Source organism: Stegodyphus dumicola, chromosome 1, assembly GCF_044657685.1.
Source record: "Stegodyphus dumicola isolate Sdum_Otavi_A_Nest chromosome 1, ASM4465768v1".
Taxonomy (NCBI): Eukaryota; Metazoa; Arthropoda; class Arachnida; order Araneae; family Eresidae; genus Stegodyphus; species Stegodyphus dumicola.
This window is the reverse complement of record NC_140768.1, coordinates 103,450,098-103,467,416: the sequence shown is the minus strand read 5'-3', so window position 1 is coordinate 103,467,416 and position 17,319 is coordinate 103,450,098. Positions and strand designations below refer to the sequence as shown.

At 29.9% G+C, this 17,319-nt stretch overlaps 1 protein-coding gene across 5 annotated transcripts in view; it reads left to right on the top strand.

The window, feature by feature from the left end:
- Window positions 1–12,327, top strand: part of LOC118182008 (phosphatidylinositol-3,5-bisphosphate 3-phosphatase MTMR3) — a 194,761-nt gene extending 182,434 nt beyond the window's left edge. For all 5 annotated transcript variants that reach the window (XM_085818549.1, XM_085818533.1, XM_085818543.1 and 2 more), the window contains one exon: window positions 10,809–12,327. Coding sequence is in view for 1 of the 5 variants with exons in the window: in XM_085818553.1 (XP_085674679.1) it covers window positions 10,809–10,931 (123 nt within the window). In the remaining 4 variants the exon portion in view is untranslated. The remainder of the gene's footprint in view (window positions 1–10,808) is intronic.
- The last annotated feature ends 4,992 nt before the right edge of the window (window positions 12,328–17,319 follow it).

Here is a 17,319-nt window from a genome sequence, read left to right as displayed (position 1 = left end):
ATTGTGACGAATATTAACGCTTTGGGTTCATTGCCAGTGGCAGTCAAAATAATTTGCCGCTATGTGTTATTTGCAATGAGCAACTTTCAAATGAAAGTATGAAACCGTCAGTGTTGAAACGACATTTAAACACACTCCATTCTGAGTACTCTGATAAGCCAATTAACTTTTTTACTGATAACAAAAATGAATTTATTGCTGCTTTTGGCTGAACCAAAAAATGACTTTAAAGCCATTTCAAATAAAGATATTAAATTTTTATTGCATTCTTGCACAGCCTATTTGTGTGAACAAGGATTTTCTTTTATGTTATATTTAAAAATTAAATGCAGAATAAAATTAAAAGTGGATCCTAATTTCCTGTTAAAACTGAGTGAAATAAGACCAGACACAAAGAAATTTTTCTCTTAAACAGGCCTAAATTTCACACTAAATTTTAGAATTAAAGTATTATAACTTAAATTTTGATAGTAGAAATGGTAACCCATTTTTAATCTAAAATATTTTTTATGTATTCATATTTAATACAAATAGCCAATAGGTTGTGCAAATGGCAAAATATACTTATTTTTAATATTTCTATTGAGAAATTGAAAAATAATTATTTTAAAATGCAGCGGTGGTACTGAAGTTTTTCAGTTTTTATTTAGATGGTACATGTTAGTCCAAAGGTTGAGAACCGTTGTTCTAGAGGCTCGGTGGTCACGCCTTGACACCACTGCTCTTCACAATGGCGTTTTCTGATTTTCAAATAGGAATGTTTATTTTTACCCGGATATATATAAGGGGCTTTGAAATCACAGAGTTATTTTATTATCAAACAAAATATGCACCTGCCCAGTAAAAGGGTGTTTCTTTTCCAGAGATTTTTCTCTGACCTCAACACACTTGCTTCTCAAGCTAGTATTGTGATTTTATGAATTATTTTATGTGATTTAAATTTAATGTAAATATAATTTGCTATAATTAAAAATAGAAATCACGTAAAAGTTTTATTTAAATTAAAAATATTTTGGAACGAAATACAAATAAAACAAATATGAATGGGGAAACAAATGATCCGGTTCAAAGCCAAAAAGACCAACCCCCCCCCCCAGTAACATAAAAAAAACCACAAATTTCATATGCTAGTTGAAAAGAAAATAATGCTGAACGTATACCAGTGAAATTTAAATCCAAGCAGTGTACATTTTGTAGTACAAGGGAAAACCTCGTGGAACAAGATACATATGCGAAACATGTAATGTGGGTCTATGCATGTACCAGAAAGACGAAACATGCTTTGAACAGTGTCACTTAAAAAATTTATTCTTTGAAATTTAAAGAAAAACACCAAATTTTTTTAAATCCATTTATCCGTCGTCCTTTTTATGTAGGTACTTCTATTTTCACTGCTATTGAAAAATCACATAAAAGTTTATTTTATAATTTTTGCTGATGATTTACTTTGTAAAATAATATAAAAAATTTATGTATTCTTACATACAATTTTTTTTTTTTTTTTTTTTTTAATTTGCAAATTTTGTCATTTATTGGAAATGTGTACGGGAAAAGGTCAAGTTTCTTTTTTTACCCTACTACCTCAGTGCCCACCAGCGGCCGAGCGGTAATGTCACTGAACAATGGTAGAGTGGTCCGAGGTTCAAAACCCACGAACGGGTTGGCTGCATGGGCGTTTTTCGTGATTTTTCTCGTGTGTAACGTGTATACGAGCGAGTTTCCCTTACAAAGTCCTCCATGAAGGCTTCCCTTCCCTTAGGCAGATATCCCTAGTGTGCTTTGCCTTAATTAAATAAACCAAACCAAACCTACTACCTCAGTAAGTTTCAAAGTCCTAGACATTTCACAGTGCAACCACCACCCACAGAACAATGGGCAAGAGTAAATTTTTTTTAATCTTTTGAGGCCAGGGCTTTGGTAGCAGTATAAGCCTTGAAAGGACGGGGAATTTTGAACCGAATGCTTTCCCCGCTTTAAGAAATCACCTCCTATTTGCAACAAAGATTCTTGTGTGTAGTAACAGTAGGCATAAATGAGTTCCATTTTTGGAACAGTAGGGGTGCATCTATGTCGCAAAAGGAAGCGAAGTGTAGGGATTTCATATTACAGTTGTTCCGGATTGAGACTACTCGAAAATGTGTAAACCTCCATTGAAGAAAATGCCATTCTTTATGTTATCGGATGTAACTTTCGTTTCTATAAAATTTTGGTTTGAATTTTAAATTACACTGCAAAACTGTGTCTTTACTAAGTGCTTACAATAATTATTTCTATCGTATCTTTATATTAATATTATGTCAAAAAATATTTCAACTATTTGATTATTTCCTTGGACAATTTAAAATTTAACCAGTCTTCATCTCGGCCTCTCTCTCTCTCTCTCTGTTTTTTTTTTTTTTTTTTTTTTTTTTTTTCCCCACACTCTGTTAAATGTCCTTATAATTTTAAATTTGTTTTAGTATATATTATCAAATATTCTCAATATCAAAGATATCAAATATATCTTTGAACTTTCTTCCATACAGGGAATAATTAAAAATTAAACTCTTAAAGCTATAGAAATGATTAAAAATTAAAGTTCAGTGGAGCTGTTAAAATTATGCTCTATAGGTGTAATGAGATTTTAATTTTACATAATTGTTCAAAATCTGCATTATAACATACTATTTAAGGAGGAAATTTTCAGCAAACTAGAATATAACTGGTTTAATTTAAAATAATTTTATTTTATTGTAGACTGTTAGTACTGCAGTGTAACTAACCACATAAGTGCTACTAATTAAAATTCAGTTCTTTTCCAAAATTAATGCATAATAAAACAGACGCTCAAAAACTGTTTTTTAGAATATTTTAGTTTTGAAAATTTGGAAAAAAAAAAAAAAAAAAAAGATTCACCGTTTTGTACTGTTTATTGAAAATTAATAAGTGATATATTTCAAGTATTAATAATAGAATGAATTTAAGTCATGAAAAATGTCAAATTATTTAGAATGCAAATCCATAATTCAAAACGTAAATTCCATTTTTTTTTTTTTTTTTTTTTTTTTTTTTTTTTTTTTTACGTTTGTCTAAAACTAATTTCCCAGTCTCACTAAGGGAATGTGTTCACTCAGGTATCAAAATTTAGGTAATTTCTTAGTAAAGAGAATTTTTTTAAATTGAAGGGAAAATTGTTTGTTATGCATAGTGTCTGCAAAAACTGTGGGACAAAAGTTACGGGATAATTAGTTGTTGTCTTCAGTACTGTATTATGTTATTTTATATTATGCTACATAATTTAGCACATTAAGGAAAATTTTCAGATAATTTCGGGTGCTCTGTCAGCAAAATTCTCTCCTGTTTGAAATCGTCGTTGCATGTGAATTTTTCTATTTCCACTAATGTTTAAACCAGTTTGTTTCAACTCCAGACTGTCTTTGTAGCAGCTTTGACAACAACCATGGCGGCATATTTTATATGGTGGAATTTAAATTCTACGATATATTAGCGAGTATCTTTACTTGCAGTTACTCAAAAAATCTTCATTGTTAGGTCATGCAAAATCTATACTGACACAGTTGAATTAACTGTTTTTCTCTTTTTTATTGAAAATTTGGCAGCTATTCATTGGTTTCATAAACACCTCGGTCTTTATGCTGTTGTATCGAAACTATTTCATAACTGAGTGTACAAGGTATGTACCCAGGAATTTGTCCTTGAACGTAATTGCTGAGATATATGTCTAATGAATGACAAAGGCATTCAATCACTTGAAAGGTCAAGGTTCAAAAATTCAGATGGGGAACATGTGTTGTCTTAGGACAATGATTTGTATATTATTTGAGAGCATTTACATCCTGTTTGTATTCTCAGCTTAATGGACAGTGAAATTTCACAAATGCTGCTCTAATCCATTCTGAACATCTTACTTCAAAATTATTTGACCGTGAAATCGAGACACTGATACGGAGGTACTTTTTAAAATAACAGTACATTTGGAATCTAATGGCTAGAGATTATCTTTCAAACTGATTGACTACGTTTAGTATATTTAAGATTTCCAGGTTTCAGTCTGAAATTGTAAAACTACTGTTGTTTTTTTGACACAAAATTTATATTTATGTTCTTGGGATTTGTTTGAATAACAGTACCATCACGGTAAACTTCCGTATGTGAAGGTCACTTTAGCATAAACAGATATATATGGAAATAAAGACAAAACTGTTAAGAATTTAAGAAAAGCTGCTTGTACATGTATACAAGTGCGGGGGAATTTATATCTGTTTATGGAAATGTATACCTACATATCCATATAGTATGTATGTCTGCATTGATATAATATGGTACAATTACACTGCAAAACTGTGTCTTTACTAAGTGCTTACAATAATTATTTCTATCGTATCTTTATATTAATATTATGTCAAAAAATATTTCAACTATTTGATTATTTCCTTGGACAATTTAAAATTTAACCAGTCTTCATCTCGGCCTCTCTCTCTCTCTGTTTTTTTTTTTTTTTTTTTTTTCCCACACTCTGTTAAATGTCCTTATAATTTTAAATTTGTTTTAGTATATATTATCAAATATTCTCAATATCAAAGATATCAAATATATCTTTGAACTTTCTTCCATACAGGGAATAACAAGTGCAGATATGCACATAAAGCGGTAAGCATGGGTACCCTTAAATGGGAATAACGTAAATACAGACACATGTGCATTTATAGGTATGTGTTTGCATGCGGATTTATGCATACGTGTATAAACATACAGATACAGTCAAAAGTCTTTAATCCGGACTCATCGGGACTTCGGCGATTCCGGATTATCGATTTTTTCGTATTATAGATCATCAGTTTAAATCTGGTTAGATGGCATGCAGAAATTATAAAATTAAAAATATGAAACTTTAATTTATGAAATAAACAGCAATTATGATCTAAAGGGTATCAAAATTTGCAAAAAAAAAGCTTAATATTTATTTGTATACTTCATTAAACATTTCTTTCAACGCGCAGCATACATTACGCATAGTCAAAATTAAGAAAATTGCAACCAGAAAACTATTTGATGTGTACTCGTGATATTTATAATGATGAGGAATTTGATTTAAATCATATCAAAGGCGGAATACATCAAGAGGAAATACTAAATTTAGTAAGGAATTATAAGATGAATAAAATAAAAACATCTGCCCTGAAGATAAGGATAGTGCTGACAGATCAACTTCCAGTTCATTGCGCGCCACGACGTTCCCCCCCCCCTTGCAGAGCAGCGTGAAATTAATAAACAGATTTCGGAATGGTTAGAAAAACAAAGGATATGCCTTTATCAATCTTTTGCAGCAATTGCACTTTTTGTTTGATAGACATTGAAACATACTTTCGCTTTGTAGATCCTTTACATATTAGTAAATGTATATCAGAAATTCTATTTGACATAATCGAAAGTTCAAGCTTAATTTTATAAAATTGCTCTAACAGTCTGCAAAAAATAATAAGCCGGATCCAATTCAAAGATTTAGAAACAACGCAATCTGCAACATTAACTGAAATAGATAATTAGATAATTTTAGCTTAGCTTATACCATCCGTTATGCATTAAATGCGCGTGCGTAAATGTATTATGCACGTGCATAAACGCATAATGCATTTACGCATGCGCAAAAAGTTTGTAGCTTTGAGGTCCAGATTATAGATCGTTCTGGATTATGGACGTCCGGATTAAAGACTTTTGACTGTATTATGATCTCGAAAAATTTAGGGCTATTAATTGCTAGAAAAATGTCAAAATAATTCCTAAAAAACTTATGAAAATATGCAATATTCTAATGCAATGCAAGGCTCTGTTTACAATTTACAAATACAGTTATCGCAAATTCTGTAGCTATGCGGCTACAAGAACTAAAAGGGAAAAATTGAGAAAAACCGGATTCCTAACACAAAGACCTTTGAAAGAGATAAGTGGTTAAAACTCCAGGGACATCAAATTTGATATTTCATCCCACTTTTCAGCCTGGAAAATGGGGAAAAAGACATGGCCACTAAAGTGGACAACCCCGTCTTTTCAAACAGAGAACTCTATGGCCAATATAATGGCCATCCCATCTTTAAAAGGTTAATTCATATACAGTCAAAAGTCTTTAATCCGGAAATCAAAGCTACGAACTTTCATTCTGAATAACCAGCAGCCAAGGCAGTGGTGCCCCGAGGCGAAGGTGACTTCGTTTTTCGATTTTCACCTTGCTGAGGCTATGTATAATGCTGGGCCGGGACTGTGGGGTCTACGCCGCCACTGATGAGTCCCTTACAGAGCCCATTCAGCAACACTTCGTATGGAATTTCTGGGTAGAAGGAGTGGCCTCTGGTGTGTCTGTGTCTGCACATGCACGTTTAGTGTATAACCAGGGTTCGTACGGTCCGTAAAAGTCCTTAGATTTTTTGGAATCAATTTTTCGTCCTTAAAAGTCCTTAATTTTAATCATCTGAAATTTCTATCTGTTTTTACGACTGTCATTTTCAGTGTGAATTAGCATTTTGAGGAATATTTTTGGTGATTCACTGCTGTATATATGGTAATCTTTTGAATGGGTTCATGAGTTATAATTTGTTCCTAAAATGATGGGATACTCGAGTTTCTAAGCAAGAAGGGAAACATAAGCATTTCGAAATTCATTTTTTCTAGTAAAGAGCTTTTAAACAACTTTTTGCTTTTGGGGATGTGAATTCTTTTATTAAACTGTTCTAAATTTAGGGACTTTTCAGCATTTTGGCGATTTTAAGATTAGTTTTTATAGAAACTTTTTAATTCCAAAATCTGAGAATTTTTCAACGATTTTTTTTAAAACATCGTAACATTGATAAATTTTATTAAAATAATGGTAATATATTGAAATTATATTTAAAAAATAGCATTAAAATAAAACATTTTTATTTTTCGCTGTCGTATCAGTTTCATTTTGGCAACTTATACAATATTTTAAATCTGAAAAATAAACAAGGTATAATGCTATAAAGCGCAATTTACGAAACAGCTCGTAGCAAAAGCAAAATTCGCTATGTAATTAATAAAAAATGTCTTGTTTTTAATCTTTTCGTAGTAAGAGGTTTTCCCCGTGTAATTGTCTCAGAATATTCAAAATTCTCAGAATGTGCATCAGTTTTCTCTATAAAATTAATTTTATACTTTTTTCCTCCTACTTTTTTCCAAAATATTTCTGGCTTTTTTCTGTTACAGAAATGGTAGAGATATTTTTTCTTTAGGATTTTAGACATTGCAGCTTGGAAAGTTTAGAAGGATTTGAAGGCAAGATTTATAGACCCACGATTCTAGAAGATTCGAGAAATATGAGACAAAATGAAAAATGTCTCCATGGTATCAATAAGTAGTGAATGTATTTTACAGAAAATTTGCAATGAATTTCTTAATTTTGGGAGAAAATCTGGAAGAACAATGAAAACATAATATTTGAATGTATTACTTCTGATACTAGAATCTTAACATGTTTATCTTCTCTTTATTTTCTCTACATTTCACTAGACAGAAGCATGGAAAATATCAAAAATGCTTCTGATCTTATCACATGGACATGCATTATAGAAAGGGATTTTTTTATTAATAAAGAAATTGAAAACTTAAATTTAAAAGATTCATCTAATATTTCTTAATGCATCATACACATAGCTGGCACTAGGCATTTTTCCACCTGATGCAGTCTCTGTGGATTTTAAATTCTGTCTAGTGCATTTTTAAATTCTGCTTCCAATGCCTGCTCTAAATTCTAAAAGTTTTGCCATTTATAGATTTTGTTGTTCGGTGTGTCACTAAATTCTAGAAATACTGTCACGTCAGCTCTGTAACCATCCTTTAATATATATATTTCATATTGCTTCTGAATGTTCATATTACTAAATAAAATTAGCCGCTTTTTCTGTACATTCTAAATGCATTTAGTGTTTTTTAGAGTAACAGAAATCCTTAATTAAATCCAAAAATTCTAAAATTAAAAGGAAACATGTTGAAGAAAGAAATTGAGTACATAAAGGAAATTAATTTTCAAAGATATGTGCAGTTATTATTATGTAAATTACCCAACTGTTTATGATTTCAACCTTTACTATAATTTCCCATTTCTATTTCCTCATATGATAGAGTTATTGAGCCAGATTAAATTACAATTAAATTGTATAATCATTGAACACTAGTCCACATTATTAGTTCGAATCTGACTTTTCTTGCTTAATTATGTCACCGTGAGCTGTAATTGATTTTGTTAGCATCAGAACATGCCTTTATGTTCTAAGTTCTTTTTAAATAAGAGGCTTATTTAAACCTTTGTCTGATATTGTAGTTAATTTCAGACATAGCGATAACGTCATGCGTCAGACATGCTTCACGTCTGTCGGGGGGGGTTGGACTATTTAACTTTTACCAGATCATTTAAACCCTCATAGGTACATTATGGAGAGGTTGACAAGTTAGGAGATGAAGCACGCAGAAACTAGTGAGAGCATTGGTTTGCATATTGAGACAAATCTCTAATTGTTAGAAAAGATGCTTAAAAGAGAAGGAAATCGATATAAACGTTCAAATATGACTAACTATCATAAGTGTAAAATATTTAATGCTACTTGATAAATTGCATAGTTTATTTTATTCTCAAACTTACAATTATTCATGTTTAATTAAATTAATTCATGTTTAGTAATAATGCGTACTACTTAGGGATCTATTTTATTTTTAGGATGGTATTACAAAAGGGAAATTCAGGCATAGATAATATCTTCAGTTGAATTTTTTCAGTTCCCGTTTGCTCATAGGTCCTTAATTTTTTTCATTAATGGTCCTTAAAAGTCCTTAAAAGTACTTAATTTCCGTGTGTAGAAATGTGTACGAACCCTGATAGCGGATGGTATAAGCTAGGCTAAAATTATCTATTTCAGTTAATGTTCCAGATTGCGTTGTTCCTTAATCTTCGAATTGGATCCAGCTTATTATTTTTTGCAGACTGTTAGAGCAATTTTATAAAAAGTAAGCTTGAACTTTCGATTATGTCAAAAAGAGTTTCCGATTCTGGAGCTGCCAAAGGATCACAAAGTGAAAGCATGTTTCGATATACCGCTTCCGATAGTGAAGAATGTGACAGAGAGGTTATTGAAAACGTAAAAATTTCGATTGATAAGTTAGTGGGTATTCTCGACACGCCAATTACAGGACTTGAACACAAGAAATTATGTCTGTTTATAGAATTAAATAGAAAATATTAGCACAAAAAACGAAGCAACTTAAACAACTTACATTGAAAGAATTATTCAATAAAGGAAACAAGTAAATATTAATATTTTTTTTTTTTTTTTTTTTTTTTTTGTAAATTTTGATACCCTTTAGATCATAATTGCTCTTTATTTCATAAATTACGGTTTCATATTTTTAATTTTATAATTTTTACATGCCATCTTACCAGATTTAAACTGATGAACTATAATCTGGAATCGCCGTAGTCCCGACAAGTACGGATTAAAGACTTTTGACTGTATTATTTTTCTCAGGGATCATAATAGTCAATTTCTAGAGTTTTTAGTTTAAAAAAATATAAAAATAATATTGCGTTCGTCAAAGGGTTAAAAACCAGTATAATGAATTATATGTGTAGTTATCTATTTCTTATAAAATTTCCTTAGCGACTTTAATAATGTCATTTTTAAATAGCATTTTGTTAAATAAATTTTTAATCCTGTTAATCTTCATAATATCCATGAATTATTATAAATGTTTCAAAAAATTATATTAATAATTTAATATTAAATACTTAAAACATTTTAAAGAGTTGGTTTTATTCTCAAACTTGCTTTACTTAAAATTGTTTTATATAAAATTTCAGACTGTTTAATAATAACCCATGTTATGTCAATTTTTTACATTAAATATTAGATTGTGCTTGATAATAATGATCAGAACGCTATTACAAGAATCAATATGATTTCATAGATAATTACTTTAATTTATTGAGTTCTGTTTAATGATAAGTCCTTAATTTTTTTTCTACCATTTATGGTCCTTATAAGTTCTTAATTTTAATTTAAAGAAGTGGGTACAAACCATGTGTAGCTCTTGATATGTGTGTACATGTTTTCCCCATAATATAAATTATGTGTTGTAACTTTAACCTCCATCTAACGTGTTATGGATTTAGCCCTGAAAGTTCCCCAAAATGGCTTCAATAAGTGGCATTTTATTAATTATAATTCCAGAATGATCCCCTGGCTAATCTTAACTCATTTTCTTCCATTATATTATACATCCATCTTTAAACCAGCTAGATTAAAAAGTGACTGAAATTTTTGTTTTTAATGAATTGGAAAACCATCCTTTTGTACAAAACTACGTTCTTAAACAATCCCTTGGAGGTTTAGTTGGATTCAACAGTTTTTGCTCATGTGACATAAATAGCAACCTGTTTTTGCATTTGAAATTTGATACAAAGTGTGGAAAATGTACTGAGGGAAAGGATAATGTTTTATTTTAAAAATATAATAATAATGAGAGAGAGCGCTGTCATTTATATCTGTCCCTGAATCATCTGTATTATAAATAACAATTTGTTATTACCTTTTTGGAATATTTACTTATTGTAGAAGGTATGAAGAAAATAACTTGTGTCGATAACATTAGTACTTACGTATGTAATATCATTTACAGTCGCATGAAAAAAATTAGTACTTCAATTGGAGCTATAATAAACTATAAATATTCTTTTTGTTTGTGCAAATCCTGTTTTATTTTCATTTGTAATTAGGAAACTTATAAATTTTATTATTTTATTTCAGTTTCATTCAAGTCCATTCTATGCATGTGGGCAACAGTATCATAGCTCGGCAGTAACAGCAAGAAACTCGTATGCAAGCATGGTTCACTGTTACAGACTTCCCAAGCCTGCTGCTCTTTCTTGAGTGTGAAGGGCTGGATTTTTCTTTAAAGATGAGGGGGGAACATTTCTCTTAGTTTCTTATTGTCAGATTCTGAGAAATGTTATGGATTCTTCTCATTTTAATGAATAATTAATATAAATTAGTTGTGAAAGAAAAAATGATTAGTAACGGGAATGAAGATTTTGAGTTACTGTAAATCTGATATTAAGTAGTCTCTGGAAGCTACATTTTAAGTTACTTCATATAAAATGTGTAAGGAATATATTGTTTAAACTGTTGTTTTTAGCCTGGAATACCAGTTCTTCTATTCATTTGCCTGTTTCTTCACTTATGCACTTTTTATTCCTGTCTTGTAATTCATGCACATATTGTTAATTTATGTCATATCAGTTGACATATACTATTCTGCTGTTCAGAAAAATTAAATACCAAATTGCCATTTGTAATTCGGTCTTGATTGAAATGATTACCTCAGCCAACCAATCTGTTATTTACAGTCTATTTAAAAATTAAAACTGTTTTACTTACTGGCACTGGGGAAAAAGGTTCATCTCAGAGAAATGATTTAAAGAGAAGATTTAAGAGGCCAAGAATAATTGTAGAATTTGTTGTAATATTGAGGGCTTTTTTAAACTGTCTGAATATTATACTAACTAATAATAAGAGCTGGACAGATGATATTTTTTTAAAGCAAAAGCTTAAATGTAACCAAATGAGAAAACTACCAAAATTGTTAATTAAATAAACTCTTTACATAATTATTTTGTATTCCATTATTGTCATTTAAAATTGCAATCAAATTATGAAATGCTAATGAAATATCTTACACTCTTCTTGTCTAAAATTTCTTTTTTGGTTTTGAAATAGGTGTGCTGAATTTAGGTTTGCTCTTAAAAAAACATCTAACGTTTTTGTTCTTTCTACTTTTATTCCTGGACGTTTTACTTATTTTTTAAATGAAATACTTTTGTTTATCATCTAGCCTCAAATTTTTTGAAATCTTACCCTTTAAAAATGTGTTCAGCTCTTGTAGAAAGATTTTGTTTATAATATATATATGTGCATTTTATATCTTTATTATGGCATCTTTTATCATTTATTATGGCATTCTTTTTTGTATTAATGGCACTAATTCATATTCTTAATCAGAAGATATCCATAAAGTACTGAAAAACTTATATTTTGTTTATGTAGACTAGATTTGGTTTAAAAAATGCTTATAGGTACAAGTTCTAGGAATCATATTACAAAAATTAGTTTGGTTTGTTTGTAAACTACATTTAAGAAATTTGTACAGACAAAAAAGTATATTTTACATTATATTATTTTGGTAACAAATTATTGTATATATCAAGAGTTGAAAATGGAAAGGCAAGCTTGAATGTATTATTTGAATAAAGCAAACATTTTCACTCTTTGTTTGTTTCATATTTTTTTAATTAAGTATTTAATGTTGTGCAATTTAAATTATTCATAAATTTTAAGATGTAGTATTTCATTATGTAAATATTTTGCAATTATACCTTGTAATAGTATATTTGGATTTGAATTAGTGGTCTATGTCAAAATATTGGGTGAGTTCAAATATTCCAGAAAATGTTTACTGTTTTCTAATATTTCAAAATTATTTTGTTTAATTAAAGCATACGTTCCTAACCTTTTTCATGTCCCTCATCGGTAAAAAATTTTCAATATATTCTTCTATCCCTTAAAGCAGTTTCTATGATAATGATTTTTAAAAAAATGTGTAATCAGATTTTAATAATAAACGAAAATGAAACATGGATATAAGAAAAAGTTAACATTTGCAGTAAATCTTTTAAAATTTGTTCTTGTTATTGGATAAGAGTTTTTTAAATCATGGCAATGGCAGTTTATTGTTAATAGCAGTTCGCATTTCTTCCTGTACATCCAAGGGATTTCCGATTTTGTTTTGATTTGCAAAAGGGCAATAAATCCACACTCCCATAAATATGGCTTTGCAAATGGATTGAGCATAGTTAGTTCCTTTTTCACTACGTTTTGGGAGCATATTCATTACTGAAAGCTAATATTGTTCCAAATTATTGTCTTCAGTTCATCATCATACAACATGTTATCGAACTGAAACTGAGTACAGTCAAAAGTGGTTAATTCGGACACCCATAATCCGGACCTCAAAGCTACAAACTTTCTGCGCATGCATGGCGTTGACGTATGCGCGTAAGACCTTTACGGCTGTGAATATGCGTGTGCGGAAAATACGTTTATGAATGCGCGTTTAATGTATAACAGACGGTATAAGCTAAGCTAAAATAATCTAATTCAGTTAATGTTGCAGATTGCATTGTTCCTTAATCTTCGAATTTGATTCGGCTTATTATTTTTTGCAAACTGTTAAAGCAATTTTATAAAAGTAAGCTTGAACTTTCGATTATATCGAATAGAATTTCTGATATATATTTACTAATATGTAAAGGATCTACAAAGCGAAAGTATGTTTCGAAGTCCATTAAACAAAAAGTGGAATTGCTGCAAAAAAAGACATATCCTTTGTTTATCTTTAACGCTGCGGCACGCAATGTAGTGGAAGTTGATCTGTCAGCACTATCCTTATCTTCAGGGCAGATGTTTTTATTTTGTTTGGCTTACAATTCCTTGCTAAATGTAGTATTTCATCTCGATGTACTCCGTCCTTGATATGATTTAAATCAAATTCCTCGTCATTATAATTCGCTTTCGATAGCAAAGAAAGTGACAGAGGTTATTGAAAACGAAAAAATTTCGATTGACAAATTAGTCGGTATTCTCGACACGGCAATTATAGGACTGGAACAGCGGAACTTTGTAACTGAACAAGAAATTATGTCTGTTTATAGAATTAAAGAGAATGTATTATCACATAAAAAAACGAAGCAACTTAAACAACTTACATTGAAAGAAATGTTTAATAAAGTAAACAAATAAATACTAAGCTCTTTTTTTTTTTTTTTTTTTTTTTTTTTTTTGTAAATTTTGATACCCTTTAGATCATAATTGTTCTTTATTTCATAAATTACGGTTTCATGTTTTTAATTTTATAATTTCTGCATGCCATCTTACCAGATTTAAACTGATGATCTATAATCCGGAATGGCCGAAGTCCTGACGAGTCCGGATTAACGACTTTTGACTGTATTATGGATTTATAACCTATTCTTCTGAAGTTTTCAGTTCTTTTCTTTAAAATATTCATCAGATAACTTTGATAATGATCGACAGTTTCTTCACATACATGTCGCACTTTGATGTTAATCAACATGTGTGCCAAATCTGTTATCAACGCATGCATACAAATGTTATGCATGTAATTTGTAAACAATTATTTAATTTTTTTTAATGAAAATATCTCACACTCCTTAGAATGCTGAGGGGTGTGACTTAAAACAAGTTAAACCCTAAAATTCCTTATTAACAATTAATCGTTCCTTAATTTAATCCATATCTATTACAGAATTCATTTTTTAAATGGGAGATTTCTATGCCTTTAGTAAATCTTATGCAAATGTCTAAAAGCCATAGAACCAGGACGGTTATTCTACGCTACGAGAGTCGACAGCAAGTTGTGGGCCGCCAGATGTCGCTGCTAGTGAAAAACAGGTCTGCTCGACATCCTATATTCTCTGAGTACGGAAGTTGTAGAAAGCGCGCAAAAAAGTGTTGCCGCGTCGTCAATCAGGGTTGTGCAGTTGACGTACTAAGTAGACAATGGCTTTGTATATGTTTTCGCGGCTGATTTTTTTCATATTTAAACGAAGAATACGGTCGTAGATCTCTGAATCGGTGGCGAATTTATAGAAAATATGTTGAAGCTTTTGCTCTGCCAGAAGATGTTTTCATTGCGTATTTTAGATTGCCAAAATTTATAGTTATTTTAATTTGCGATGAACTGATAGAGTATTTGGAGCCACATTCAGAAAACAAGAACGCAGTTTCTAGTGAAAGAAAGGTTATTTATACTATTCCTGAAATTATAGATATAAATTGTAATTATATGCTTTAAAAATGTAGAAGATAATAAGTTTATTAAGCACATATAGACATCCGATAAGCTTCTACTCCATTTATGTACAGCAAGAATTACGTTTATTTTAAAATCTAACAGTTGAATACCTTACGAACAATACTGTACACAAAAAGGAATGTCGTTCATTATTACGCGAAATTCACACTACTGTAAAATAAAAATTTAAAAAACAATTATAAAACTATAAAATAGCTTTATAATATTTTTTCAGTAGCAGTACTACTACTACTAGTGCGATACTTTTAAAAATAAGTTTTAGCCCAGAAGGGCTATTACTTCGTTTTGCCATTTTGTAGCGTTTCACTTTTCAAATCGTTGCCACTAAATATCATCGCACTGTATTATATTTAAAGAAATTAAATAATGAGAAATCTGCATAAATGTATGAATGTTTCTCGCACTGTGATAAAACAACGGTACCTAGAGCCATGAAATTTTGAATAACGTAATCCTCCATCCTAATATAGGCATCTTGGAGGCCAAAATTTGGTACTGGGAATTTGTTTTATTATCTATTTCATATTCTGTAAAGCATTTATGAGTGTTTGATTAAGAAACTGAATGATTTCAAAGCGAGCAATGGCAACATTGTACGGGACAAAAAAGAGGAAAAAAACATTTTCATCTCTAGCGCGCGAAACTATGTATCGGAAATTCTAACGATATGCGCTTTTTAAATTATATGATTTTGCTGTTGAATTGAATTTTATGGTTTAAATTTCGAAGAACATGATATTTAATAAATAAAGGTAACACGCAAAAAATTTAAAAAAACCGGCCTTTTGTGAGTAATATAAAATCTGAAAGCTTTCAGATTTATTTTTTTTTTTCGTGTGTAATTTTATTACGCTTTAAAATTGGTTTCTAAGGGAGGGCTTTCTGAGGGAAACTGGCTTGTATACAGATTACATATGGGGAAAGCCAACTACATGCATTCAGCGACTCTACCGCTCGGCCACTGGTTGGCTTATTAGCAGAATTATACTGCATTATTATTTTATTATGCTATAAAGTAACAATGCTATAAGACTGAGACATACCTTTAGAATTTTCGATACAAAGTTTCGCGCGCTAGAGACGAAAATGTTTTTTTTTTTTTTTTCCTCTTTTTTGTTCATGGAATAGTACTTTTGTAATCCATTAGTATTAAAAAATCATTGTTTCTTTGCAAACTTAAAAAAAAAGATACTGTTCAGAGCAGAGTTCTCATTTTTATATTGCAAAAGAGATATTGATTATTATTAGTTTTCTATTTAATGTGTTGAAGCGCTGGTTTGACAAGGACTTCAACTGCAGAAAAATATTTAAAGAAACAGTGCGAATCTGGAAAAAAAATCACCTTCAGTATATTTAAAAAACACTGATAAATTTATAAAATAATCTGAATTAATATAAAAGATTTTCTTATATGAAATTATCTAAGTGCATTCAGTTACAATATTATTAACGCGAATATCGTTTTGTGTAAAGGTAGAGAAAATATTTTTTCGCGTTAAATTAATTAATGGATTATTTATTTTGAGCAAAATAAAAGCACGTAAATCCGAGTTTAAATTAGCGCGAAAAGTCAAAGAAACGTTTTGTCAAAGAACGATTCATCTTAAACCCTGTTCCTCAATTTCCTATATACGTCGTACATTGATTATTTTTACTTTGGTGTTTGCATTGTGAAAATAATATTACTATCTTCTAATTATTTTCATAGAATAAAATCTTTCGAAAAGGAAGAATATTTTAAATAAGCAGTTTATATATATATAAGAAATAAAAATAACAGCAATGTAATATTAAAAAAAAAGTATTAGTAATTGTATGACAAAAATTACAATACGAATTAATCACACATACAGGATAGATGAGTATAATTTTGGTATATATTTTATATTGAAGAAATATTTTCTTTCATGTTAATTATTGAATAAATTATTTAAAATAAAACATTTTGATGCGTGTGTGATAGCTGAATGCAGCAGCAATCGGCCGTACTGTAATAGCGAATGAATTTTAGTCCTTTTCCTGAAAGAAATATTTTCTTTCTAATTTCTTACTTAAAGAAATACAATGCGTGAAAACAGCTTAATGTAAGCATATTAAAAAATAAAAAAAAGAACTTAGTTTGCATTTAGATTGTAATGCAAGTTAATCATATTATAAATTTAAATGAATAAAATTATTTATTTCTAAAAAGATTTGAAGTAAGCTTAATTCATTTACTCTTATCTATTTACCGTTGCTTTCAAGGTATCCCATATCACTCTATATTTCTTAGTCTTAAATTCCTACATTAACTTTCCTCTTAGGAAACGGGATCCTTAAAAAACGGATAACATAGCAGCATATTCTGCTGCGTGTTGGTCATAATAC